This window comes from Dreissena polymorpha, chromosome 10 (genome assembly GCF_020536995.1).
Source record: "Dreissena polymorpha isolate Duluth1 chromosome 10, UMN_Dpol_1.0, whole genome shotgun sequence".
In the NCBI taxonomy this organism is placed as follows: domain Eukaryota; kingdom Metazoa; phylum Mollusca; class Bivalvia; order Myida; family Dreissenidae; genus Dreissena; species Dreissena polymorpha.
Window position 1 is genome coordinate 56771992 of NC_068364.1, and position 27403 is coordinate 56799394.

General features: G+C 40.5%; 1 protein-coding gene across 3 annotated transcripts in view; it reads right to left on the minus strand.

Annotated features, from left to right (window-relative positions):
• The window catches only part of LOC127847849 (dnaJ homolog subfamily C member 10-like), a 56782-nt gene extending 36740 nt beyond the window's left edge, over window positions 1–20042 (minus strand). For all 3 annotated transcript variants that reach the window (XR_008034218.1, XR_008034217.1, XM_052380048.1), the window contains exons 1-5: window positions 19916–20042; window positions 13605–13780; window positions 5739–5904; window positions 4648–4698; window positions 2009–2094 (exon numbers count right to left, since the gene is read on the minus strand). Coding sequence is in view for 1 of the 3 variants with exons in the window: in XM_052380048.1 (XP_052236008.1) it covers window positions 2009–2094; window positions 4648–4698; window positions 5739–5904; window positions 13605–13775 (474 nt within the window). In the remaining 2 variants the exon portion in view is untranslated. The remainder of the gene's footprint in view (window positions 1–2008; window positions 2095–4647; window positions 4699–5738; window positions 5905–13604; window positions 13781–19915) is intronic.
• Window positions 20043–27403: the final 7361 nt, after the last annotated feature.

A 27403-nucleotide genomic window follows, 5' to 3' on the forward strand; every position in this document is an offset into this window, starting at 1 on the left:
AAAATTTGATTTAATATTTTACATGAGCGAGACAAAATATTAACAGTAGTAAGGCTTTTCTATGGTTTTAGATAGAGTTTACCAGTCAGAATGTTGTTGATCTCAATGGAAGTGGTTAATTGTTGTCAAGACAATAAAAATGTGTTTTTAATGCATTATTTTAAGACATTTTTTAATATGATAAAAGTATTAAACTTAATTTCACAATCTTTACACATTCGCAACTTTTTTTTCCACAATATTGAAAAGTTCGCAACTCATTTTTTCACAAAGTGAGGGGGCCAGTGCTGCTTCACAAAATCAGGAAAAAAGCCCTGCATGCATTTAACCCAGTTATCACAGATCAAGGCTAAAATAATGCATAGGACCCCTAAAGTTTCACAAAAAAGGAATAACCCAGGCCTTAGGACCCATAAAGTTTCACATGAACGAATAACCCAGGGACCAGCCAGAGGCATACAGTTGGTGCCAGGGTGTGGCAGGGTTACTTACAGTTGGTGCCAGGGTATGGCAGGGTTACTTACAGTTGGTGCCAGGGTGTGGCAGGGTTACTTACAGTTGGTGCCAGGGTGTGGCAGGGTTACTTACAGTTGGTGCCAGGGTGTGGCAGGGTTACTTACAGTTGGTGCCAGCGATTTTCCTCCTTCTTTATAAAGTACCGGTAAACGGTACTTTCCCAATCGAACGAAAATTCCCAAATTCCCAAAACGGTACTTTCCCAATCGAGCGAAAATTCCCAAATTCCCAATCGGCATCTGGAAAAATCCCAATCAGCGTCCGAATTTTTTCTCAAAACGATTGAAAGTTTCGTAAAAAAAACAACTTTCGGCGAGCGAACAAAGAAAATCATATAGTTGTGTGTAACCACGCGCTCGATTAATTTCGGGTTTTATTATTCAGCGCATTCAATCAATAGAGTTGTAACTGTTTCCGGTTCTTTTGCCAGGCAGCCAGCGTACTGTTTTACGTCGGTTTGTAACCTTATCATAGTTTGAAATGAGTCATAATAGCAAATATTATGCCAAAAAACCAATCGGAACCATCTATCACAGGACACATTGACAGCAATAATGATGCTGTGCAGGGAGGGATGCAAGCAACTGAGTGATGATCAAACATCAAAGATTGTTGAAATTTTCACAAAAATGAAAGAGAGAGACATTGCTTTAAAAGAGATTAAAACAAATAGTTATTGATTTGGTGTGTTCTTTATAATATTTTGTTATTTATATAAACTTTATAACTTAATGGTCATTAAGGCATGCCTGCAAATGATTATTTAAATGGGTATGTTCAATTAAGTATGAACTGTATGATGTATTCAATAAGACCCAAACTTCACGACGCGATTTTCCCAATTTCAGGATTTCACGACTCGATTTTTCCCAATTTTGAGGTTTTCACGACTCAATTTTTCCCAATCGGACCGGTACGGGTACTTTTCCCAATTGGACAAGGAAAATCGCTGGGTGCCAGGGTGTGGCAGGGTTACTTACAGTTGGTGCCAGGGTGTGGCAGGGTTACTTACAGTTGGTGCCAGGGTGTGGTAGGGTTACTTACAGTTGGTGCCAGGGTGTGGCAGGGTTACTTACAGTTGGTGCCAGGGTGTGGCAGGGTTACTTACAGTTGGTGCCAGGGTGTGGCAGGGTTACTTACAGTTGGTGCCAGGGTGTGGCAGGGTTACTTACAGTTGGTGCCGGGGTGTGGCAGGGTTACTTACAGTTGGTGCCAGGGTGTGGCAGGGTTACTTACAGTTGGTGCCAGGGTGTGGTAGGGTTACTTACAGTTGGTGCCAGGGTGTGGCAGGGTTACTTACAGTTGGTGCCAGGGTGTGGCAGGGTTACTTACAGTTGGTGCCAGGGTGTGGCAGGGTTACTTACAGTTGGTGCCAGGGTGTGGCAGGGTTACTTACAGTTGGTGCCAGGGTGTGGCAGGGTTACTTACAGTTGGTGCCAGGGTGTGGTAGGGTTACTTACAGTTGGTGCCAGGGTGTGGCAGGGTTACTTACAGTTGGTGCCAGGGTGTGGCAGTGGGAGCAGTGCGGGGAGTAGAAGTTCACAAACCACACATCATCTGTACTCTCAACTGACATCTCTGAAACAACAAATGTTTCAAGATGAATGTCTCAGTGGTTTTTTGAACAAGACAATAATCACTCAGTAAACATAGCTTTTTACACAAATGAACTACAACATGACATAAAATACTTATAACAGCAAGTAACTGTTAGCAAAAGTAAATACATTCAAATTGAAAAATGTTAATAATGACATTATTTATTATTATTATTATTATTATAATTATTATTTATTATTGTATTCTACTATTATAATACATTAAACTTTACATTTTCAATAAAATTATATATATAATCAAATTATATTAAACTCTACTTTTTCAATAAAGAAAGAACAATTTGATCAGAACTAACACATACAATGTATAATGACAGGCTTTTTCCGCTCCATTTTGGGAAAACGCCACACTGGAATTTTGGGAATTTCGCGTCGTGAAAACCCCCATTTTGACAAAAAAAATTAATCGCAAAATTGGCTCAATTGGGAAAAATTATCGCATGTAAAAAGTGTTTCTTATATTTCAAAGAAGCCGTTAACTGGTAAACAACGACTATTTTGATAACTTATTATTAAAATTTTACAAAATATTATGAACACGTGTAATAAGTGCAGGTTTTTTAATCTGAATTTGGGGAAAAGGCCAGACCTTTTTTTAGGTCAATAAAATCGCGCAAAGCACCCGATTTTGAGGAAAATAAGGAAAGTCTTAAATAATCATTAACATATTTTACAGTTTTTAAAACAAATTCAAGGCATCAAATAATTTAAGTATGCAATAGTTTCTATTTTCTACACTGGATCAGGTTAACTCATATATTTTAAGGTTGAAAAAAAATAAAAAATATTTTTTTTTTGGAATTGGGATTTTTTTTTTCAATTGGGAAAAAAACAACCAGATTTGAATTGGGATTGGGGCCGAATTTCGGACCCGTGGCATAGGGCAGAAAAAGCATGAATGATTATTAGATAGTTTATCCTCATAAATTGAGACATAACCTGCTTAATAACCTGGTGTTAGTATTTAATTTACTTAAATGGTTAATAAAATAGCTGAGCCTGGGGCATTTACAATTATAGAAAAATTTCTTCTCAGAAACATGTGAAGCTACAACTACATGTGAATTACACATGTGAAAATGGTATGAGAGTGATTCAAATTGATGACTAGGGATTGTTCACCAATAAAAATATATAATATTACTGCAAGTTGAAAAATAATGAATGAGGTAAATAAAACAGATATGTTCTTCCTTTTTTTTAAAAGGTTATTTATATGCTGGTTATGATGGTTAAAAAATGTACTCATCAATAAAATGATTTAAAACTATTCTTTTTCATGAAAAATGTTACTTTCTATTTGTTTGTATTTTACTTTAACTGCACATCTCTTTGTACTGAAAAGCATTTATGAAACATGAACATATCAAAGTGAGACATAGAATTGACCTCATGTTACATGCACTCATTGTGGAATAGAAGATAACGTCCATACTATCAGCAAGGAAACAAAAGAATCATGCCTTGTGGAGATATAAGTGAACATTATTGGTGACAGCTGTGGAAGTAATATGAACAAAGTTTTATGGAGTAGTTATTTTTGTGTGTGTGAATATTGATTATAACTTTAAATGATAAAACTATTCAAATTTGCGCGTTGAGGTCATATCATATTCTAACATGGCTTTAGAACTCTTATAACTTCTTAATCACAAAAAGATGTTTAACTTCTGTTCACTGATCTACTATGATCAGTACTTATTATATGTGTCGTGTTCTGATAAAACTGGGCATAATACATGTGTGTAAAGTGTTGTCCCAGATTAGCCTGTGCAGTCCTCACAGGCAAATCAGGGAAGACACTTTCCGCCTAAACTTGATTTTTGGTAAGGAGGGACTTCCTTGAAACTAAAAATACCATAAAAGCGGGAAGTGTCATCCCTGATTAGCCTGACTGCACAGGCTAATCTGGGACGACACTTTACGCACATGAATTAAGCCCAGTTTTATCAGAACAAGACACATTATATTTTTTGTGTTTCATACCATTATCACCCTTAGATTAAAAAAGTTTTAGTTATTAAATTTTGTATTGTTGCATATTTTATCTTTATCTTTGAGAAAGAACTCCAGTGTTCTATTATAAAATAAAACAAGCCAGATTTAATTAACCTGCACCAATATTGTCAGGGGTCTGAGTCAAAGATCTTTCCTAAACTTAACAGTCATGTTTCTTCCCAAGAAACGCAGCCTCTATCAGCCCTATATAGCCCTAGTGTTTTAAATGAACTGTGTTTAAATTAATCATGTTTTGCTTAACCTTTTCCCTCTCAGAAGCAAGGTGATAATGGCTATGTGCAAACAGTATAAAACCAGAACAGCCTGTCAGTAACTGGCAGTCTGTTCAGGTTTTATTCTGTTCGCTGCTCATTAGTATCTTAGAGTTGGAAATGAAGCCTTTCAAACTTGAATATAGTAAGAAAGGTCTTTAATTAAATTTATCTTCTTAGGGGCTACAAATGCGTAAAAATACGTATCTAAGTGGAAAAGGGTTAAAAGAGTGGATACCTACCAAAGTCCGCCCTGCTGAGGGTGATGATTTCAGGATCGTCATCATAGATACCTGCAGTGAAAAAGCAAATTGACACGAGCTGACACATATTGGAGGTTTACTAGATATGGCTACATGTACATCAACATGCCTTAAACAAGAGATGTGTTTGTCAGAAACACAATGGCCCCCCTGCACCGCTTTTATTTATTTTATTTTTTTAATCATTTGGCAGGTACAGATAATTATCTCCCTTTAAAGCTTATGACTTCCCTTGGATTTGTTTTTTGACCTTGAAGGATGACATTGACCTTGACCTTTCACCACTCAAAATGTGCAGCTCCATGAGATACACATGCATGCCTAATATCAAGTTGCTATCTTCAATATTGCAAAAGTTATGGCCAATGTTAAAGTTTTCGGAATGAATCACAGACTGACAGTTCAACTGCTATATGCCGCCCTACCGGGGGCATAAAAAGCATGAATGTTTCATTTGATGACATTGAAGGAAAACGGAGCTGGAACTTAATTTATTAATTCAATCAAAATTAGTTTTGCAGTAAAAGCTCATGGGAACCATATGTAATAAAAAATAGTTAAGTGCATTGACCAAACAGCAGGAAAATGTCGTTACACATGCAGGTGCTTGTTGGAAAAGTAAAAACCAATCAAATTCAATAGTTTTACAATGTCTGACTGCCTATTTATTTAAAGACTTAATTTTTTTTGGAGTATACTTTCATTTCTTTAATAAATGGCAACATTAATATATTCCATGGGCAGACAATCAATGAGATATTAATAACATTCCCAAATATATTTTTACTCCTAAATATTTATTTCGAAGATTGAAATATTAAATAATGTGTCAGGACCAAGAAACTAACAGGAAATCCTTGAAACTGATATCCAATGATCTTCTACATGTAACTGAGCTGGACGTGTAAGTAGCTTAGTAAATCAGGGATCAGTAAACTTACCAAACTATTCCTGAAAGTATCCGTTATCAGTTAACTAAAAAGCAGGGGTCAGTTAACTAAAATAAGACAGAGATCAGTTAACAAAAATCAGGGATCAGTTAACTAAAAAACAGGGATCAGTAAACTTACCAAACTCTTCCTGATAATATTGCCAGCTCTCATATTTTGGTCGCCCAAAGTTCTCTGACAGACCCTCCTCTCCATGAGTGTCGTACTTCTTTCTCAGATCCTCGTCTTTCAGCACCTCGTAGGCTCGTGTGATCTTCAGGAACTTGTTGTGTGCCTCCGGGTCATCCTAGCAGAAAGAAGATAACATCATTCCTTATGGTTAGTTCACACCAACGGCAAATGCCGTGCTTTAAATCAGCAAGTAAAGCGCCGTCATTTTTGTTTACTTTTCCAAAAATATCACGATCTCTTACGCTCTGATAAGCTCTGATACGCTCTGATACGAATTGGTTGCCGCTTTGGGGATGAAATATTTCCCGACTTGTTACGATTCCTCACGGCTTTGATCCCGCTTTGATCAGGCTTTGTTACGCTTGAAATCACGCTTTGATAAGCTTTATTAAGCTTTGAGGCGATTATGACGCTTTAAATCAGGCTCTGATACGACTATCAAGCTCTATTGTGCATTTTCACGCTCTGTTACGTATATGAAAATGTCGACATCGCCGATGTTAATGCCGCTTTTGATCCAGAGCCTATATAAAGATGCAGCAGATTCACAAAATCATTGCATCTTTGACTCCAGAACACGACAACAGAACAACAAGATCCAGAAGTTCCAGATGTACCAGAACATGATCTATCTGAAGAAGACATAACGTTTGTCTCCCTGTTGTAAAACTATATCCTTAGTAGCCCTTGAGGCCGATGAGAGGGAGGAAGAACAGCAAAGACAAGGTGAGGTTGACCTACCAGCAGGAGGGAGAAGACCATTTATCTGAAGCTGTTGGATCAGGCCGTGGCTCACTGAAGAAAGAAGACAGCAACATGGTCATTACACTAGCCTCCTGAACACACAACTCAGATTAGAAGACCCTGCTGCCTTCAGAAACTTCCCCAGATTAAACCCTGAGGTGTTCGATGCTATCCTGGAAAGAGTGGCACCAGTCATCCAGAAGCAGCAGACTAACTACAGGCACCCCATGTCAGCTGGCCTCAAGCTGGCAATTACTTTGAGACATCTGGCCAATGGGGACAACAACAGGTCACTGTCATATAGATTCAGATGTTGCATCTCCACCATATCACAGCTGATTCCAGAAGTGTGCACGGCCAATGTACAGGCGTATAAAGATTAGGTTTTCAACGCATCTACCATTCATGAAGCATAGAGACACCTTGCCCAGCAGTTTGAACAGAGGTGGAATGTCCCTCATGCAGTTGGTGCCTAGGATGGAAAACACATAGCCATCCAGAAGCCAGCAAACACAGGCAGCCTCTACCACAACTACAAGGGGTTCTTCTCCATACCAATGCTGGCCCTTGTAGATGCAAAATAAAAGTTCATCTGGATTGAGCTAGGAGGTAAAGGACACATGCCTGACTCCCAGATATTCACAGACTCTGAGCCCTTTGAATGCCTAGAAGATGGGTCCATATCCCCCATCATGCCTTCTCCCTGGGGAAACTGAGCCAGATATTCCATACTTCAACCTGGGTGATGATGCTTTTGCCCTGAAGAGCTACATGATGAAGCCATACAGTAGAAGAGGGATGATAGATGAGCAGACAATCTGCAACTACAGGATCTCAAGGGGTAGAAGAGTGGTGGAGAATGTATTTGGCTGCTGTGAGAAGGTGGGCATTTGCTGGAACATCTCTTGGCGCTCTTTAGCCTGCCTCTGCCCCTCATGTAGCACTTCCATAAGCTTGATCTGTGTGGCCCGTTTGATGTCCCCAGGAAGCTGTGGCAGGCCCTCATCTACATGTCTGGCAAAGGTGGAGAGACCACCTTTCTTATCAGACATAAAGTCCATCAGACTTTGCTACAAGTCAACACTCTCTGTTGATCAATCAGTTACGGCGTTTTATTTAAAGTTCGTTGGACGATAAATTGGCTGTCCCGAATTGTAAACAAAGAAAACGCAACTGAAAAAGGGTTTCAAAATTGGTCCTTAACAATTTAAACTCGCTGTGTAGATATTTATCGATAACACAGCCTCAATGTAAACCATGTGGTTTAAATATGAAGAATAAACGGCAGAAAACACAGTTTGAGTTTGTCTGTTGTGAGCGCAGACAGTTAGTATTTATATAGTAAAGCGATGTTATCATTCTTTTCTGGATTAATTTAGCAGTGTTGTTTTTTCTTAAGTGACAATTAAAATTTGCAATTTCTGAAATAAATAGCATCTTTTATTTTTATACGGTACATACATAATAGTGATACATTTCATACAGTATTCTGTCCTATGTTACCTAGAATATAAGTACATATAACAACACAGCTGTTTATACTGTTTTTGACCAAAAAATTATAAACACTAGTCATCCAATTTATTAAAAGTCTAGACAGTCCTTATTGTTAAAGATGTTAAAAGTTCTCTGTTTAAAATGTTATATGTTTCACTGTTTGTTAATGTTATTAAAAGTAAAACAAAGATTTTACTTGCTATAAACCTATTTTAGCTGTAAAATTGCATAAAAGAGCCCCTGGCCAAGGTGTATCATGTTAAGTAGATTATTTGTAACGAATTTACAAAGACACAATCTGGGACCAATTGTGTTCAGTTTGGACCCATTGTTTTTAAAATATGCGAGTCCCAGGGACTAATTGATGTAGATTTCAAAATGAATCACTATGTACGCCGCTTTAAAGCGCCATTAAAGCGCCGTTGGTGTGAACCATGTATTATGGAGATAAAAGTGAACATTATTGATGACAGCAGTGGAACAAATATGAACATGGTCTTATATGAACATGGTTTTAAGGTTCAAACATTTTCAGAGAACAATTCTAATGAGTCTGGGACAACAGGGCTTAAAGCATGTGTGTTAAGTGTCCTAGCAGGGACAACAGGGCTTAAAGCATGTGTGTTAAGTGTCCTAGCTGGGACAACAGGGCTTAAAGCATGTGTGTTAAGTGTCCTAGCTGGGACAACAGGGCTTAAAGCATGTGTGTTAAGTGTCCTAGCTGGGACAACAGGGCTTAAAGCATGTGTGTTAAGTGTCCAAGCTGGGACAACAGGGCTTAAAGCATGTGTGTTAAGTGTCCTAGCAGGGACAACAGGGCTTAAAGCATGTGTGTTAAGTGTCCTAGCTGGGACAACAGGGCTTAAAGCATGTGTGTTAAGTGTCCTAGCATGGACAACAGGGCTTAAAGCATGTGTGTTAAGTGTCCTAGCTGGGACAACAGGGCTTAAAGCATGTGTGTTAAGTGTCCTAGCTGGGACAACAGGGCTTAAAGCATGTGTGTCAAGTGTCCTAGCTGGGACAACAGGGCTTAAAGCATGTGTGTTAAGTGTCCTAGCTGGGACAACAGGGCTTAAAGCATGTGTGTTAAGTGTCCTAGCAGGGACAACAGGGCTTAAAGCATGTGTGTTAAGTGTCCTAGCATGGACAACAGGGCTTAAAGCATGTGTGTTAAGTGTCCTAGCTGGGACAACAGGGCTTAAAGCATGTGTGTTAAGTGTCCTAGCATGGACAACAGGGCTTAAAGCATGTGTGTTAAGTGTCCTAGCTGGGACAACAGGGCTTAAAGCATGTGTGTTAAGTGTCCTAGCTGGGACAACAGGGCTTAAAGCATGTGTGTTAAGTGTCCAAGCTGGGACAACAGGGCTTAAAGCATGTGTGTTAAGTGTCCTAGCATGGACAACAGGGCTTAAAGCATGTGTGTTAAGTGTCCTAGCATGGACAACAGGGCTTATAGCATGTGTGTTTAGTGTCCTTGCTGGGACAACAGGGCTTACAGCATGTGTGTTAAGTGTCCTAGGTGGGACAACAGGGCTTAAAGCATGTGTGTTAAGTGTCATAGTCTGGGACAACAGGGCTTAAAGCATGTGTGTTAAGTGTCCTAGCTGAGACAACAGGGCTTAAAGCATGTGTTTTAATTGTCCTAGTCTGGGACAACAGGGCTTAAAGCATGTGTGTTAAGTGGGACAACAGGGCTTAAAGCATGTGTGTTAAGTGTACTAGCATGGACAACAGGGCTTAAAGCATATGTGTAAAGTGTCCTAGTCTGGGACAACAGGGCTTAAAGCATGTGTGTTAAGTGTCCTAGCAGAGGCTGGGACAACAGGGCTTAAAGCATGAGTGTTAAGTGTCCTAGCTGGGACAACAGGGCTTAAAGCATGTGTGTTAAGTGACCTAGCTGGGACAACAGGGCTTAAAGCATGTGTGTTAAGTGTCCTAGCTGGGACACCAGGGCTTAAAGCATGTGTGTTAAGTGTCCTAGCGTGGACAACAGGGCTTAAAGCATGTGTGTTAAGTGGGACAACAGGGCTTAAAGCATGTGTGTTAAGTGTCCTAGCATGGACAACAGGGCTTAAAGCATGTGTGTTAAGTGTCCTAGTCTGGGACAACAGGGCTTAAAGCATGTGTGTTAAGTGTCCTAGCAGAGGCTGGGACAACACAAGCTTTTTCCGCTCCATTTTGGGAAAACGCCACACTGGAATTTTGGGAATTTCGCGTCGTGAAAACCCCCATTTTGGGAAAAAAATTAATCGCAAAATTTGCTCAATTGGGAAAGATTATCGCATGTACATAGTGTTTCTTATATTTCAAAGAAGCCGTTAACTGGTAAATAACGACTTTTTTGATAACTTATTATTAAAATTTTACAAAATATTATGAACATGTGTGATAAGTGCACGTTTTTTAATCTGAATCTGGGGAAAAGGCCTGGTCTTTTTTTAGGTGAAAAAAATTGCGCGAAGCGCCGGATTTTGAGGAAAATAAGGAAAGTCTTAAATAATCATTAACATATTTTATTGTTTTTAAAAACAAATTCAATGCAACAGATAATAAAATTATGCAATACTTTCTATTTTCTACACCGGATCAGGTTAACTTACATATTTAAAGGTTAAAAAAAAATAAAAAAAATTTGTTTTTTTTGGGAATTGGGAATTTTTTTTTCAATTGGGAAAAAAACAACCAGATTTGCATTGGGAATGGGGCCGAATTTCGGACCCGTGGCATAGGGCGGAAAAAGCCTGCAACAGGGCTTAAAGCATGAGTGTTAAGTGTCCTAGCTGGGACAACAGGGCTTAAAGCATGTGTGTTAAGTGTCCTAGCAGAGTCTGGGACAACAGGGCTTAAAGCATGTGTGTTAAGTGTCCTAGCTGGGACAACAGGGCTTAAAGCATGTGTGTTAAGTGTCCTAGCTGGGACAACAGGGCTTAAAGCATGTGTGTTAAGTGTCCTAGCATGGACAACAGTGCTTAAAGCATGTGTGTTAAGTGTCCTAGCTGGGACAACAGGGCTTAAAGCATGTGTGTTAAGTGTCCTAGCTGGGACAACAGGGCTTAAAGCATGTGTGTTAAGTGTCCTTGCATGGACAACAGGGCTTAAAGCATGTGTGTTAAGTGTCCATGCATGGACAACAGGGCTTAAAGCATGTGTGTTAAGTGTCCATGCATGGACAACAGGGCTTAAAGCATGTGTGTTAGGTGTCCTAGCATGGACAACAGGGCTTAAAGCATGTGTGTCAAGTGTCCTAGCTGGGACAACAGGGCTTAAAGCATGTGTGTTAAGTGTCCATGCATGGACAACAGGGCTTAAAGCATGTGTGTTAAGTGTCCTAGCAGAGTCTGGGACAACAGAGCTTAAAGCACGAGTGTTAAGTGTCCTAGCTGGGACAACAGGGCTTAAAGCATGTGTGTTAAGTGTCCAAGCTGGGACAACAGGGCTCAAAGCATGTGTGTTAAGTGTCCTAGCATGGACAACAGGGCTTAAAGCATGTGTGTTAAGTGTCCTAGCTGGGACAACAGGGCTTAAAGCATGTGTGTTAAGTGTCCAAGCTGGGACAACAGGGCTTAAAGCATGTGTGTTAAGTGTCCTAGCAGGGACAACAGGGCTTAAAGCATGTGTGTTAAGTGTCCTAGCTGGGATAACAGGGCTTAAAGCATGTGTGTTAAGTGTCCTAGGTGGGACAACAGGGCTTAAAGCATGTGTGTTAAGTGTCATAGCAGGGACAACAGGGCTTAAAGCATGTGTGTTAGGTGTCCTAGCTGGGACAACAGGGCTTAAAGCATGTGTGTTAAGTGTCCTAGGTGGGACAACAGGGCTTAAAGCATGTGTGTTAAGTGTCCTAGCAGGGACAACAGGGCTTACAGCATGTGTGTTAAGTGTCTTAGCAGGGACAACAGGGCTTAAAGCATGTGTGTTAAGTGTCCTAGCTGGGACAACAGGGCTTAAAGCACGAGTGTTAAGTGTCCTAGCTGGGACAACAGGGCTTAAAGCATGTGTGTTAAGTGTCCTAGCAGAGTCTGGGACAACAGGGCTTAAAGCATGTGAGTTAAGTGTCCTAACTGGGACAACAGGGCTTAAAGCATGAGAGTTAAGTAAGTGTCCTAGCTGGGACAACAGGGCTTAAACCATGTGTGTCAAGTGTCCTAGCTGGGACAACAGGGCTTAAAGCATGTGTGTTAAGTGTCCTAGCTGGGACAACAGGGCTTAAAGCATGTGTGTTAAGTGTCCTAGCTGGGACAACAGGGCTTAAAGCATGTGTGTTAAGTGTCCTAGCTGGGACAACAGGGCTTAAAGCATGTGTGTTTAGTGTCCTTGCTGGGACAACAGGGCTTAAAGCATGTGTGTTAAGTGTCCTAGCAGGGACAACAGGGCTTAAAGCATGTGTGTTAAGTGTCCAAGCTGGGACAACAGGGCTTAAAGCATGTGTGTTAAGTGTCATAGTCTGGGATAACAGGGCTTAAAGCATGTGTGTCAAGTGTCCTAGCTGGGACAACAGGGCTTTAAGCATGTGTGTTAAGTGTCCAAGCTGGGATAACAGGGCTTAAAGCATGTGTGTTAAGTGTCCTAGCTGGGACAACAGGGCTTACAGCATGTGTGTTAAGTGTCCTAGCAGGGACAACAGGGCTTAAAGCATGTGTGTTAAGTGTCATAGTCTGGGATAACAGGGCTTAAAGCATGTGTGTTAAGTGTCCAAGCTGGGACAACAGGGCTTACAGCATGTGTGTTAAGTGTCCTAGCAGGGACAACAGGGCTTAAAGCATGTGTGTTAAGTGTCCTAGCTGGGACAACAGGGCTTAAAGCATGTGTGTTAAGTGTCCTAGCAGGGACAACAGGGCTTAAAGCATGTGTGTTAGGTGTCCTAGTCTGGGACAACAGGGCTTAAAGCATGTGTGTTAAGTGTCCTAGTCTGGGACAACAGGGCTTAAAGCATGTGTGTTAAGTGTCCTTGCAGATTAGCCTGCACAGGCTAATCAAGGACAAAATTTTCAACCAAGACTGGATTTTGCTAAGAAGAGACTTCCTTAAAAAAATCCAAAAAAGCAGAAAATGTTGTCCCTGACTAGAGCATTCAGGCTAATCTGGGACAACACAAGTACTGGTTCTACCCAGGACACAGAGCGGTTCTGTATGACCTAGGTGTCTGATGCAGTTGAGCAACAATAAATACATGAAAGTCTTAAACATTAACCTGCTCTTTGTACAACGGCATTTTTTGCATTAACCTGAATTTTACAAAGAAGCAACTTCCTTTAAACAAACAATACTACAAAAGCAGACATTGTTGTCCCTGATAAGCCTGTGTGGACTGCACAGGCTAGTCTGGGACAGCATTTTACACAAGTGCATTAAGCCCAGTCTTTCCAGAAAAAAGGCTCATCTAGTGGGGCTTTTTTCACATTAATTCACATTTTTACTAGATTCATGTCTTTAAAGGCCCAAATTCTAACCGATAATGAGCAGCAAACAGCATTAAACATGAACAGACTGCTAGTTATTTTGCACGCTCTTCCACTTTTATGATGGTTGCATATAGTCACTTTCACTTTGATTCTGAGCAAGGAAGAGTTTACTCACAGGATTTTTATCAGGGTGTTTGGTAACTGCAAGCCTCTTGAAGGCCTTTCTGATCTCCTTATCGCTGGCGCCACGTGCCACGCCAAGTAACTCGTAGAAATCCTCGCCCGCCAGGACGCTGCATACCAGTGCAACCAGCGCACCCAGGACCCACAGCCGAATGGACTTCATGGATACTGAAAATTATATGTCACCAGTTCAACTTTTTCATAGTTGATTATGTGTGTAATCCTTATCAATTATAGGCAGTGTATATAAAGCCAGCAAAGTGTTTATCATGAAATCCCCCGCTGCTAAGATGCTGCATACCAGAATGACCAGCGTAAGCAGGTCCCATACCCGACTGGCCATGATGGATACTGAAAAATGCATAGTTGAATAGTCGCACAATTAAGTGGCGCCAACTTTTTTGAGCCAGCTCAAAGCCAGTCAGGGATTCTAATAAAAACAGAATTTTTGATGCAAGCGTTTTGAAATTTCTAATTTTTGACCCCCGCCTTGCATCATTTTGATACAAATGCAACAGAAAAAGCAAATCAATGTTCTATTTAATGTTAAACAAATAAAGTTAAATTGCACAGAAAATGTGTACTAAAAACATTTGCAGAGCATATAACTTAATTTATTCAAACAAACTACATGTAACTTTATGCTAAAGTATTTTGCCTCATCTGGTCATTTACGTTTTAAAGCATGGGATCATTCCAATATCTTTTGAAATTCCTGTTGACAAAAGTTTTCTATTCAAAATTACAGGTACAAAAGTGTATAATGTACCATTTTTAGTAGATTTTAATGAACTTAAATAAATCAGTAGCATAGTTTGAAAACAATTATGATATGTTCATGTTAAGCTCTTATGATGGCGGTTTTAACACTTTATGACTTAGAAAGGTATTTTGACATATTTGTAGTCCCTTAGAAAGTTAAATTTAATTAAAGACTTTTTTTACTAGATTCAAGTTTTTTAGGCTTCATTTTCAACCCTTAGATACTGATGAGCAGCAAACAACATAAAACCTGAACAGACTGCGAGTAACTCGCAGGCTGTTCTGAATTTATGCTGTTTACACATAGCCATTTTCAATATGCTTCTGAGTCAGAAAGGGTTACCGTAATGGCATACATACACGGATCTAACAGTTATTAGCATCCACTTTATGCATTAATTGTCATTTTCCATCAATTCCAAGGTGTAATGCTGAAATTCTGAAGTTTCATGATCCTAGGCATTCTTGAGTTATCATCCGGAAACCATTTTACTGTTTTGAGTCACTGTGAACTTGGCCTTTGACCTGGTGACCTGAAAATTGATAGGGGTCATCTGCCAGTCATGATCAATGTACTTGTGGAGTTTCATGATCCTAGGCCTAAGCATTCTTGAGTTATCATCCGGAAACCATTTTACTATTTCGAGTCACTGTGACCTTGACCTAGTGACCTGAAAATCAATAGGGGTCATCTGCCAGTAATAATAAATGTACCTATGAAGTTTCATGTTCCTAGGCCTAAGGGTTCTTGAGTTATCATCCAGAAACCATCTGGTGGACGGACCGACCGTCCGACATGTGCAAAACAATATACCTCCTCTTCTTCGAAGGGTGGGGGGGGGCATAATAATCAGGGCCCTCACACTACTTTGGGGGAAGGGGTCGCAGCCCTTAGGAGGGGGAATTTTTGCGGCGTTTCCCTTTTTGGGGGATTTTTTTACTTACTATCTCATTATTTCATCTGTACATGTTTGCACTATATTCATTGCATTTTTCATAATTTAGTATGTTTGAAAATATTAAATTGAGATAGAATTGAGATATAATAATCATGAGACACATCTTTCTATTAATAAAAAAATAAAAAAATAAAATAAAAAATTTTTTTTTTGTTTAGGGGGAATTTTTCCCCCCCAAAAGGGGAAAAAAGTATACTTTTCAGGTGGAGGACTGCCACCGAAATTCGGCGACAGATTTGATAGATTGAGGGCCCTGATAATGCATTAATAATGCATTGCAGCGTGTATAACAATACTTTGCCCGTAAACATTTAGATTTGAACATTACATTTTTTTTAACTAAATAACAGAACAAGAGATGTGTTTGTCAGAAACACAATGCCCCCTATCTTTCGATCCGGGGGCATAAAAATCACCGTCTTTTGAAAGTATCTTTTGGTAGATGCTAACCCTTATCGCCCGTTTCCAATCATTGAAGCACAAGTCCACCCAATAGGCGGAGTTTGGCCCATTGAGAAACCTAGCAATGACCAATTAAAACACTGCTGGTTCGATGACGCGTGTATCAACGTTCCATTATTTATCTAAGCGTGTGTTATCAGCTGTTTACAGAAACGACATGTATTAACAGGGTTTTTTTTGGCCCGATTTTATAGCCGAAATTCGGCTATGTTCCCAATCCCCAAAAGTATACTTTTTTCCCAAAATGTGGCAAAAAATCCCATTTTTTTTTTAGAAAGAAGTGTCTAATGCGTATTTTATCTCAATTTTAATCAATTACATCTAACAAAGTATTATATGATTTTGTTCTTTTAATTTGAATGATTATAAAGAGTTATGTCAAATTTAGTATTTCCCTAATCAGTGGACTTATCGTGTGGAAAAAAAGGCTAATGAATTTATATTCCCAATTTTAATGAAAATGCCGATAAAATTCCCAATTCCAAAGCCATGGGCTATCTTCCCAAAAAGCGGAAAAAAATCCTGATTTAAACCACCAAAACAGAATTGACTCCCCCGCGTCAGTTTTAATAATATCCAATATATAACATAACATATAACATCTTCGGTGAAGATGGCACATGAAATAATTAAATCCGGATTTGAGCCGTCCAGAATCGATTATGAGATGAATGTAAATCCGATGAGTTAGTTTAAGGGGGTATGTATTTCTGCTTTTTGATGGTAAACAGCTGGCACTGACATCAGCAGTAACTGACGAAACATCTTCACTACTTTACGAAAACTGTAGGTATCATTCTACGAACGTTGCTAATGTCCGCCATCTATAAATTATCTATTAGTAAAGTAAAGCACTGCAATATCATACTTTAAAACAAAATATCGACCAAATTATATATTGATTGCGTATTTGGCTACTTATTACTGGCTTTCCTTTTCTGCAGTCAACCAAGACACATATTTTATTTCATTTGCAAAAGACGTATCTCAACATGTTTTTGAACAGTCGTTTTCGGATATGGTATGGTTCGTCGTTTTTAATTTATTTCCAAAAATCTTTATAACATTTTTATAGAATGACAAATACACATGCGGTGTTACGGATGGTCTGATGGTTATGGCCTTGACAAGATCATTTATGGCCATTTTTGAACTTTGAACTCAAAGTGTGACCTTGACGTTGCAGATATTGACGTAAATCTTTTGCATGACACACCCTCCAATAATGGTGAACAAATGTGCAAACTGATTTTAAAGTATCACAATAAATGATAAAGATTTTTCTCGGACAAGCTCATTTATGGGCAACACATAGTGTGACCTTGACCCTGGAGATATCGATGTACTTCTTTCGCATGACACACCGTCCCATGATGGTGAACAAATGTACCAAGTCATTTTAAAATCTAACGATAAATGACAAACTTTGGTTCAGACAAACTTTTGGTTTAAAACGCACTCAGTGACCCCTTGACCTAGTTTTTGACCCAGCATGACCCATATTCAAACTTGACCTAGACATCAGATAGTGTCATTTATAAGACGCGCAAATAATTTAGAGATACTTTTTATATGGGCTAAATTCTTTGGAACGTCTCATCGGTGAAGGACCTTTTTTGTGGTGGACACCAGAAAGTTTAAATTTTCATCAATATGCGTAAAATTGCAAATTAACATTACCAACTCATAATGTTTTAGTTCAGAAGTCCATTTTTATCTAAAATATCTTCGAATTGAAGTTAGAAAGGCATAAATTCTTCAGTTAACTTCCTGCTTAAATTGCAAAACAATCACTGACCTGTAGCCATGTCATGAAACTGATTTAAATATTAACCAATAAGAAGAAGGCATTACGTTGTAATGTGTAAGCGTAATTTTATTTAACATGAGCTTTTAACACCGACTTTTACCTAACTAGATCTAGTATGCTCATCTTTGTTGATTTAATAAGCATATGTTCAAAACAGATATGGTGCAGTTTCTATTCACTCTTCTAAGTTTCAGCAAGTTTTTGTGCATGTTTTTTTCGCACCTCTGTCTGTGTTGTTTTATGTACTTACATTCTACGTTACATAGGATGGTATACTGTACCAATATTATTTCAGTCTTGGACGTAACCCACTCAACCGTCGACAGAGTCGAGTGATTTTTTTCGTCGGTCAAGTGAAAATTCTAAACCGGTAGCCCGATCGGTCGAGTGCAATTTTTCGTGTCCGCACTTAGTAACATGTCCGAAATAGATTCATATACATGTAGACGCTTATTCAAAACTGCATTTGTTATTTCTCTTGAGCAATCATTGATTAGACGCTTATTAAACAGTGTTGTAAGTAAACCTCGCGAGACGCTATAACTAGTATTATTACTGGGTGGAGAACTCGCAGCAATAAATTTGTTTTAATGTCTTTTCTGCGATATTTTGAGGGCGCAACATACAAACATTAACTGGAAAATGACAATGAAGGTTGCAACATAAATATTGAACAGCCAATGAAATGAAAATTCCAACCATTACGGAAAAATAATTGGTCATGGCTTCGTTTTGTATTGGGGACTTTGATTCTTAGCCAGCATTGCTGACTGGCTGGTAAGTGCATTTCATACGTAATGTACAAAAGCAACATGCAATTAAATATCATGCTCTAACTTACAAGTATAGATTTTAACAGATAAAATTAATCTGTCAAGGAACGAATTCTGACATTAAAAATTAAAATTCCAATGTGTTATCATACAGCATTTTAGATGCTGGTACAATCGGCGACAAAACAGATATGGCTTAGGCAATGGAACTACTGCTACAAATGCCGTTTTAGATTAAGAAGACTCAGAAGTTAGGGCAGAAATGTTACCCTCTTATTCTACTTCTTACGCACAGCAGCACAGGTATTATTGCTAGTTTGACATTGCATTTACCTTTTTCAGAAATTTGAGTGGAAAATTCATATCATGTTATAACTTTGTTTATGTTTTCAGGCAGCCTTTAAGAGCATACCTGACATGTCAGACCTGGCTGTCGGTGACTCAGACAATGATCATGATGGAATGGAGATGTCTGGAGACCTTGTGTTATTTTTATTGTCAGACATTAACTGTGAATAAAACTGAATCAAGTGTTTACTTGTTTAATCTTTATTGTTCTATTTTTGTTCAATACAAACATAGTTACAAATGTAAAGAATTATAACTTTTATTTCGGGCTAGTTGAAATTGATTGAGGCTAGTGAAATTTCCAAGCTGGTAGCCCGGCAGTGCTAGTGCCTAAAAAAAAATAATGCCAAGACTGTTATTTATGTACAGTATATAAATAAAAGATGTAATTTATTTCAGAACTTTTTAATCGTCACTTTCGAAAAAAAACAATGCTAAATTAATCCAGAAAAGTATAACATCGGTTTACTATGTAACGCTCTGCACCACAACAGACGAACGCAAACTGAATTTTATGCTGTTTATTCTTCCACATTTAAACCAGATGCTTTACATCGAGGTCGTGTTATCGATTTATATCTACACAGCGAGTGAATCGAGAGATATTGAAAAATTGAATAGTGGTTGGATTTAAATTGCTCAGGCATGCAAAATTCAAAGCGTCATTACATAATTTGTATAGAACATTATCGAGAAATGAATTATCAACACAGGTATGTAAATATTATTGCAAGCCGTTGATATTAAGTGTCATATCGGGGCTTGAATGTTGTGCACAAAATCCTTGCGCAACAATATAGACAAAGAAGGAAAACAGTCCACCATATTTTGAATGCCAGCCTGGTTGGACGCTCCAAATATTACCAATATAAAAAGTAGCTTAATATTTGAGAGCGTCAACAAGTTGGACTAGACATCAGACATCTAGATACAACTTCTGACCAAGTTTGGTGAAGATCCGATGAAATTTTCGGGACAGACAGACCGACAGACAAAGTGACTCCTATATAGCCCCTATTACCAATGGTAAAAGAGGTATAATAATTATAATGACGTACCAAAGCAAATAGTCCGAATTGATAATCATCCGAATATATATACAATGGAAATATAGACGTATATTTCAATAACAATATGATACTGCATGATAACTATGATTGCCTGAAAAAAACATTTCACTGACACTTACAATCAAAGAGTTGTTACTAAAGATATCTATTCGACAAAACTACGAATTAATATATTCCACCAGTATCCATGAGCATCATCTAAATGGTCGCGAAAACAAAATAAGAACGGATGTGCTACCACGTGTACTACGCATGCTCAGTGAAGAAACACTATGTCCAAAATGCGGCTCTCGGGAAGAGGACAATTATAACGAGCGGGGCATGGTATAGGGGAGATAACCCTGGGTTATGGTTAGGTTAGGGTTAGGGGTCGGGTAAGATTTTCTCTAGTTTGATTTTAGGTTTATGGTAGAGTAGAGCTTGTTGATCAACTCAGATTTGATCTGCCTGTGATGATATTTCATCTTCATTTTCTTTCAATTTAAACTCCCTAATTTGGGCCGCATCTTACAAAAATTGGGTCTAATGCCATATCTATAGGGCGGGCGTAGCTCCAGACCATCCTGTGCAGCGGCTCATTTAATGTACACAATTAAATCGCACGAATTGCTCAGTTATTTGCGAAAATTAAAGCACATTCTTTGTTCTATGTTGCAAAATAATAGTGTTTCATATGCGTGTACACACACACACACACACGCACAAATACACGCAAGTGAATTTTCTATTTATATAACATTGTGTTTTGTCAAGAACTTCAAATTAAAAATCTCACTACATAAATTAAATGAGCGAAATACTGTTGTTAATGGCGCAATAATCCAAACAAACAAGTCATATATACGATATTATTGAAAGTCTTAAGCTAATCACAATCAAAACAATGATTTTAATTTTGTTTTTAGTTCTATGCAGTTTATTGTTTGTCTTTTTTATGCAAGTCATATCAAGCAAAAATGGGTCTTATGCCATAAGTGGCATAGCTCCTGACAAGCCTGCTCAATAAGGCAGTTTGGTCAGGGGCTCCCCTGTCTGCTAACAAGCCTGCTCAATAAGGCAGTTTGGTCAGGGGCTCCCCTGTCTGCTAACAAGCCTGCTCAATAAGGCAGTTTGGTCAGGGGCTCCCCTGTCTGCTAACAAGCCTGCTCAATAGGGCAGTCTGGTCAGAGGCTACCCTGTCTGCTAACAAGCCTGCTCAATAGGGCAGTTTGGTCAGGGGCTCCCCTGTCTGCTAACAAGCCTGCTCAATAGGGCAGTCTGGTCAGAGGCTACCCTGTCTGCTAACAAGCCTGCTCAATAGGGCAGTTTGGTCAGGGGCTCAGCTGTCTGCTAACAAGCCTGCTCAATAGGGCAGTTTGGTCAGGGGCTCCCCTGTCTGCTAACAAGCCTGCTCAATAAGGCAGTTTGGTCAGGGGCTCAGCTGTCTGCTAACAAGCCTGCTCAATAGGGCAGTCTGGTCAGGGGCTCAGCTGTCTGCTAACAAGCCTGCTCAATAGGGCAGTCTGGTCAGGGGCTCAGCTGTCTGCTAACAAGCCTGCTCAATAAGGCAGTCTGGTCAGGGGCTCCCCTGTCTGCTAACAAGCCTGCTCAATAAGGCAGTTTGGTCAGGGGCTCCCCTGTCTGCTAACAAGCCTGCTCAATCAGGCAGTTTGTGCAGGGGCTCCCCTGTCTGCTAACAAGCCTGCTCAATAGGGCAGTCTGGTCAGGGGCTCAGCTGTCTGCTAGCAAGCCTCCTCAATAGGGCAGTCTGGTCAGTGGCTCCCTGTCTGCTAACAAGCCTTCTCAATAAGGCAGTCTGGTCAGGGGCTCCCTGTCTGCTAACAAGCCTGCTCAATAGGGCAGTCTGGTCAGGGGCTCCCCTGTCTGCTAACAAGCCTGCTCACTAAGGCAGTCTGGTCAGGGGCTCAGCTGTCTGCTAACAAGCCTGCTCAATAGGGCAGTCTGGTCAGGGGCTCAGCTGTCTGCTAACAAGCCTGCTCAATAAGGCAGTTTGGTCAGGGGCTCAGCTGTCTGCTAACAAGCCTGCTCAATAGGGCAGTCTGGTCAGGGGCTCAGCTGTCTGCTAACAAGCCTGCTCAATAAGGCAGTTTGGTCAGGGGCTCCCCTGTCTGCTAACAAGCCTGCTCAAAAGGGCAGTCTGGTCAGGGGCTCAGCTGTCTGCTAACAAGCCTGCTCAATAAGGCAGTTTGTGCAGGGGCTCCCTTGTCTGCTAACAAGCCTGCTCAATAAGGCAGTTTGGTCAGGGGCTCCCCTGTCTGCTAACAAGCCTGCTCAATAAGGCAGTTTGGGCAGGGGCTCCCCTGTCTGCTAACAAGCCTGCTCAATAGGGCAGTCTGGTCAGGGGCTCAGCTGTCTGCTAACAAGCCTGCTCAATAAGGCAGTTTGGGCAGGGGCTCCCCTGTCTGCTAACAAGCCTGCTCAATAAGGCAGTCTGGTCAGGGGCTCCCCTGTCTGCTAACAAGCCTGTTCAATAAGGCAGTCTGGTCAGGGGCTCAGCTGTCTGCTAACAAGCCTGCTCAATAAGGCAGTCTGGTCAGGGGCTCAGCTGTCTGCTAACAAGCCTGCTCAATAGGGCAGTCTGGTCAGGGGCTCAGCTGTCTGCTAACAAGCCTGCTCAATAAGGCAGTCTGGTCAGGGGCTCCCCTGTCTGCTAACAAGCCTGCTCAATAAGGCAGTCTGGTCAGGGGCTCAGCTGTCTGCTAACAAGCCTGCTCAATAAGGCAGTCTGGTCAGGGGCTCCCCTGTCTGCTAACAAGCCTGCTCAATAGGGCAGTCTGGTCAGGGGCTCAGCTGTCTGCTAACAAGCCTGCTCAATAAGGCAGTCTGGTCAGGGGCTCCCCTGTCTGCTAACAAGCCTGCTCAATAGGGCAGTCTGGTCACGGACTCCCCTGTCTGCTAACAAGCCTGCTCAATAAGGCAGTTTGGTCAGGGGCTCAGCTGTCTGCTAACAAGCCTGCTCAATAAGGCTTTTTGGTCAGGGGCTCCCCTGTCTGCTAATAAGCCTGCTCAATAGTGCAGTCTGGTCAGGGGCTCCCCTGTCTGCTTACAAGCCTGCGCAATAAGGCAGTTTGGTCAGGGGCTCCACTGTCTGCTAACAAGCCTGCTCAATAGGGCAGTCTGGTCAGGGGCTCAGCTGTCTGCTAACAAGCCTGCTCAATAAGGCAGTCTGGTCAGGGGCTCCCCTGTCTGCTAACAAGCCTGCTCAATAGGGCAGTCTAGTCAGGGGCTACCCTGTCTGCTAACAAGCCTGCTCAAAAAGGCAGTTTGGTCAGGGGCTCAGCTGTCTGCTAAAAAACCTGCTCAATAAGGCAGTTTGGTCAGGGGCTCAGCTGTCTGCTAACAAGCCTGCTCAATAAGGCAGTCTGGTCAGGGGCTCCCCTGTCTGCTAACAAGCCTGCTCAATAAGGCAGTCTGGTCAGGGGCTCAGCTGTCTGCTAACAAGCCTGCTCAATAAGGCAGTTTGTGCAGGGGCTTCCCTGTCTGCTAACAAGCCTGCTCAAAAGGGCAGTCTGGTCAGGGGCTCCCCTGTCTGCTACCAAGCCTGCTCAATAAGGCAGTTTGGTCAGGGGCTCCCCTGTCTGCTAACAAGCTTGCTCAATAGGGCAGTCTGGTCAGGGGCTCAGCTGTCTGCTAACAAGCCTGCTCAATAAGACAGTTTGGTCAGGGGCTCAGCTGTCTGCTAACAAGCCTGCTCAATAGGGCAGTCTGGTCAGGGGCTCCCCTGTCTGCTAACAAGCCTGCTCAATAAGGCAGTTTGGTCAGGGGCTCAGCTGTCTGCTAACAAGCCTGCTCAATAGGGCAGTCTAGTCAGGGGCTCAGCTGTCTGCTAACAAGCCTGCTCAATAGGGCAGTCTGGTCAGGGGCTCCCCTGTCTGCTAACAAGCCTGCTCAATAAGGCAGTCTGGTCAGGGGCTGCCCTGTCTGCTTACAAGCCTGCTTAATAGGGCAGTCTGGTCAGGGGCTCAGCTGTCTGCTAACAAGCCTGCTCAATAAGGCAGTTTGGTCAGGGACTCCCCTGTTTGCTAACAAGCCTGCTCAATAGGGCAGTTTGGTCAGGCGCTCAGCTGTCTGCTAACAAGCCTGCTCAATAAGGCAGTTTGGTCAGGGGCTCCCCTGTCTGCTAACAAGCCTGCTCAATTAGGCAGTTTGGTCAGGGGCTCCCCTGTCTGCTAACAAGCCTGCTCAATAAGGCAGTTAGGGCAGGGGCTCAGCTGTCTGCTAACAAGCCTGCTCAATAAGGCAGTCTGGTCAGGGGCTCAGCTGTCTGCTAACAAGCCTGCTCAATAAGGCAGTCTGGTCAGGGGTTCCCCTGTCTGCTAACAAGCCTGCTCAATAAGGCAGTTTGGGCAGGGGCTCCCCTGTCTGCTAACAAGCCTGCTCAATAAGGCAGTTTGGTCAGGGGCTCAGCTGTCTGCTAACAAGCCTGCTCAATAAGGCAGTCTGGTCAGGGGCTCAGCTGTCTGCTAACAAGCCTGCTCAATAAGGCAGTTTGGGCAGGGGCTCAGCTGTCTTCTTACAAGCCTGCTCAATAAGGCAGTCTGGTCAGGGGCTCCCCTGTCTGCTAACAAGCCTGCTCAATAAGGCAGTTTGGGCAGGGGCTCAGCAGTCTGCTAACAAGCCTGCTCAATAGGGCAGTCTGGTCAGGGGCTCAGCTGTCTGCTAACAAGCCTGCTCAATAGGGCAGTTTGGGCAGGGGCTCCCTTGTCTGCTAATGAGACCACAATACCTTGCTTGACTTTATAACAGACATGGTAGCTACTGACCAGACTTCACATAGTCTAGAGCTGTGCTGGCCGCTTATGGTATAAGACCCATTTTTTGCATGACGCCACCTATTTAATGGTCACAACACAACACCATCATCTGCTCATTTATCTGCAAAATCAAAAGCCCATCTTATGTTCTCTGTTGCAAATGTTTTTTTCATATGTGTACATACACACCTATGTGATTTTTATCAGGGTCTTTTCACTATAGCACAATTATCCAAACACACAGGTCATAATGTATGACATAATTAAATGTTTTAAAACAAACAACATAAACAATATTCAGTTGAACGCCAGCAACTCTGATGCAGTAATAAGACTTCAGTAAATAAGTGACTTAAACCAACTATTGAAAAACACCAACTTAATAATAGTTGAGAAATCGGGTCCTTGGCTTGTTCTATTCCCTTTTGTTGGTCCTTATTCAGACTGAAGTCCATATGCCTCAGTATTACGGATGCTGGTCCTGCTTGGACATGAAGGTCACATGAAGGTTACATGGCTGGAGGGGGAGTTGAACCATGAAAGGCGAGACAAGACGCTGACGTCTGACTATAAACGTGACTCATTTGAATGAACAACAGTTGTTATCAAAATTAAAGTGAAACAACGTATTTTATTAATCAGTAAACTCTTTGTTCAATTCTATCATTACCTATTTTTAGCACGGCTGTTTTCGGAGAAACACCGAGGTATTGTCATCGTCAGCTTGTCGTGTCGTGTCCGTCGTTGTGTCCGACGTCCGTGTGGTGCTAAAACCTTATGTCAAGGTTTTGAACATTGGCTCTAAAATCAAAGTGCTTCAACCTACAACTTTGAAACATATGTAGCTGCACCTTGATGAGTTCTACATGCCACACCCATTTTTGGGTCACTAGGTCAAAGGTCAAGGTCACTGTGACCTCTAAAAAATAAATAAATTCTGACAACCTTTCATATATTCAAAACTGCACCCGCAGCCGAGCCTGGCACCCGTTATGCGGTGCTCTTGTTCATAATTCTTATAATCCCATTATTAAACTTGTGATTTTTTTTTATTCTTAATTTGCTTAAAGGCAATTGCATGCTGATTAGCTAATAAATGTTGTTGTTGCTGTTGTTATTTCACTGTGAAATAAATTTTGTTTAAAAGCATAAAACCAAAGTAGTTCTTTGTTGTGTTAACTTTTCAAAGTACACATTGTAGAATGTATCACATCAATATCTAATGGGATAATTAGTTATATCAAAGATAAACTTATACATGTTTAAATATAAAATAAATAAAATGTGACTAATATGACTAATGACATAAAAAGTATTTTAATAAACAAACATAATGTTTAAAACAATAAGGGTTTTACAGAAATACATTCGTTTGTTTGTATTATAAACCAGATGCACAGAATGCCATTAAAGGGACCTTTCCATGTTTTGCTACATTGACAAAATTAAACAAAATTGTTTCAGATTCAAAATTTTAATTGTAGTTATGATAGATGTGGGGAAACAGTAATACTGAACATTTACCATGCTCTAAAATATCCATTATATGCATCTTTTGACGATTTTAAAAACCTGAAAATTATAAAGCGTTACAATGCAAAACCCCTGAAGACGGCCATGAATATCACCACTTTATCATTTGTCCCTTTGAGATAATTTATTCAGTTTTTACATAAAAAATCACTTATCAATCGTTCTATAATGGTGGAAAGACAATGGGTTTTATAATGTCCTGAAAAAATATTAAAATAATAAATCACATAATCTAGGAAAAAGAAGCTCTCAACACGATACTCAAAGCAAAACCCTTGGCCTCCATCAGAGCAGGGCTGCGCTAGCTGCCTTTCATAAGCATCAATCTGACCTTTTCAAATGCATAAGCCCCCACGCTGTCTTATTAATAATGTCTTAATTGCCCCTTGACCAAACTTCCAAACCGACTAGTATCAGAGAAAGGCCGCAAGGCAGCAAAGATTCGCGCGGTTGTGAATTAGTCAGAATAACCCCTTGTCAATATTTATCGATAATTTCAGTGGCTTATACCAAGCACACTAATTGGTCCATAATGTGTACTCGTCCACAAAAAAATCATGGACATTAACTTTGGAGACTTCTGATAAAAACCTCGATGTTATTCCTCGAGGAAATCACAGGTGGTTAGCGTGCTATGATATTAGTTAGTAAAAACATCATTTTGAATGAAAAATAATCAAATTATAACAAACAAGAGTTCCGCGGTGGAGATGACCGCATTGAAGCCGGATTTTTGATTTAAATGACAGGAAAGTACCTTTCGTGTTTTTGTCAATGCAATACTTAAATTACTGAAATATTGTTCAAAGGTCAAAATGAAATGTAAGTACTTTTCAAGGCATTAAATTAAAAAATGTAGTGTTTCTGCAATGTTTTATCTAACACACAAAATTAAGCAAATTTTTTATCATAATACTTGAGTGTTTAATTCCAATAGACATGCTTTTAATTTGTAGTACATATAAATCCAAAGTTAAGTTTTGTAAGGACTTAGTAACCTACATGTATGTGGTCAAAGAATTCATTTAAAATGTTTAACATTTTATTAAGATATTGTCTTGAAACAACATTTGGTGTATGTTGCACATTTTTACCTACCAAAGTTATAAGAACTTTAACATTTTTACATTCAAGGTCACAGTGACCTTGACCTTAGAATGAATGACCTTGAAATGACCAGTGGTCATCTAAGTGTGCTTGCAAACCTTCATGTCAAGTTTGAAGACTCTATGTCCAAGCATACCAAAGTTATAACAATTTTAACATTTTAACATTTAAGGTCACAGTGACCTTGACCTTCAAATGAATGACATTGAAATG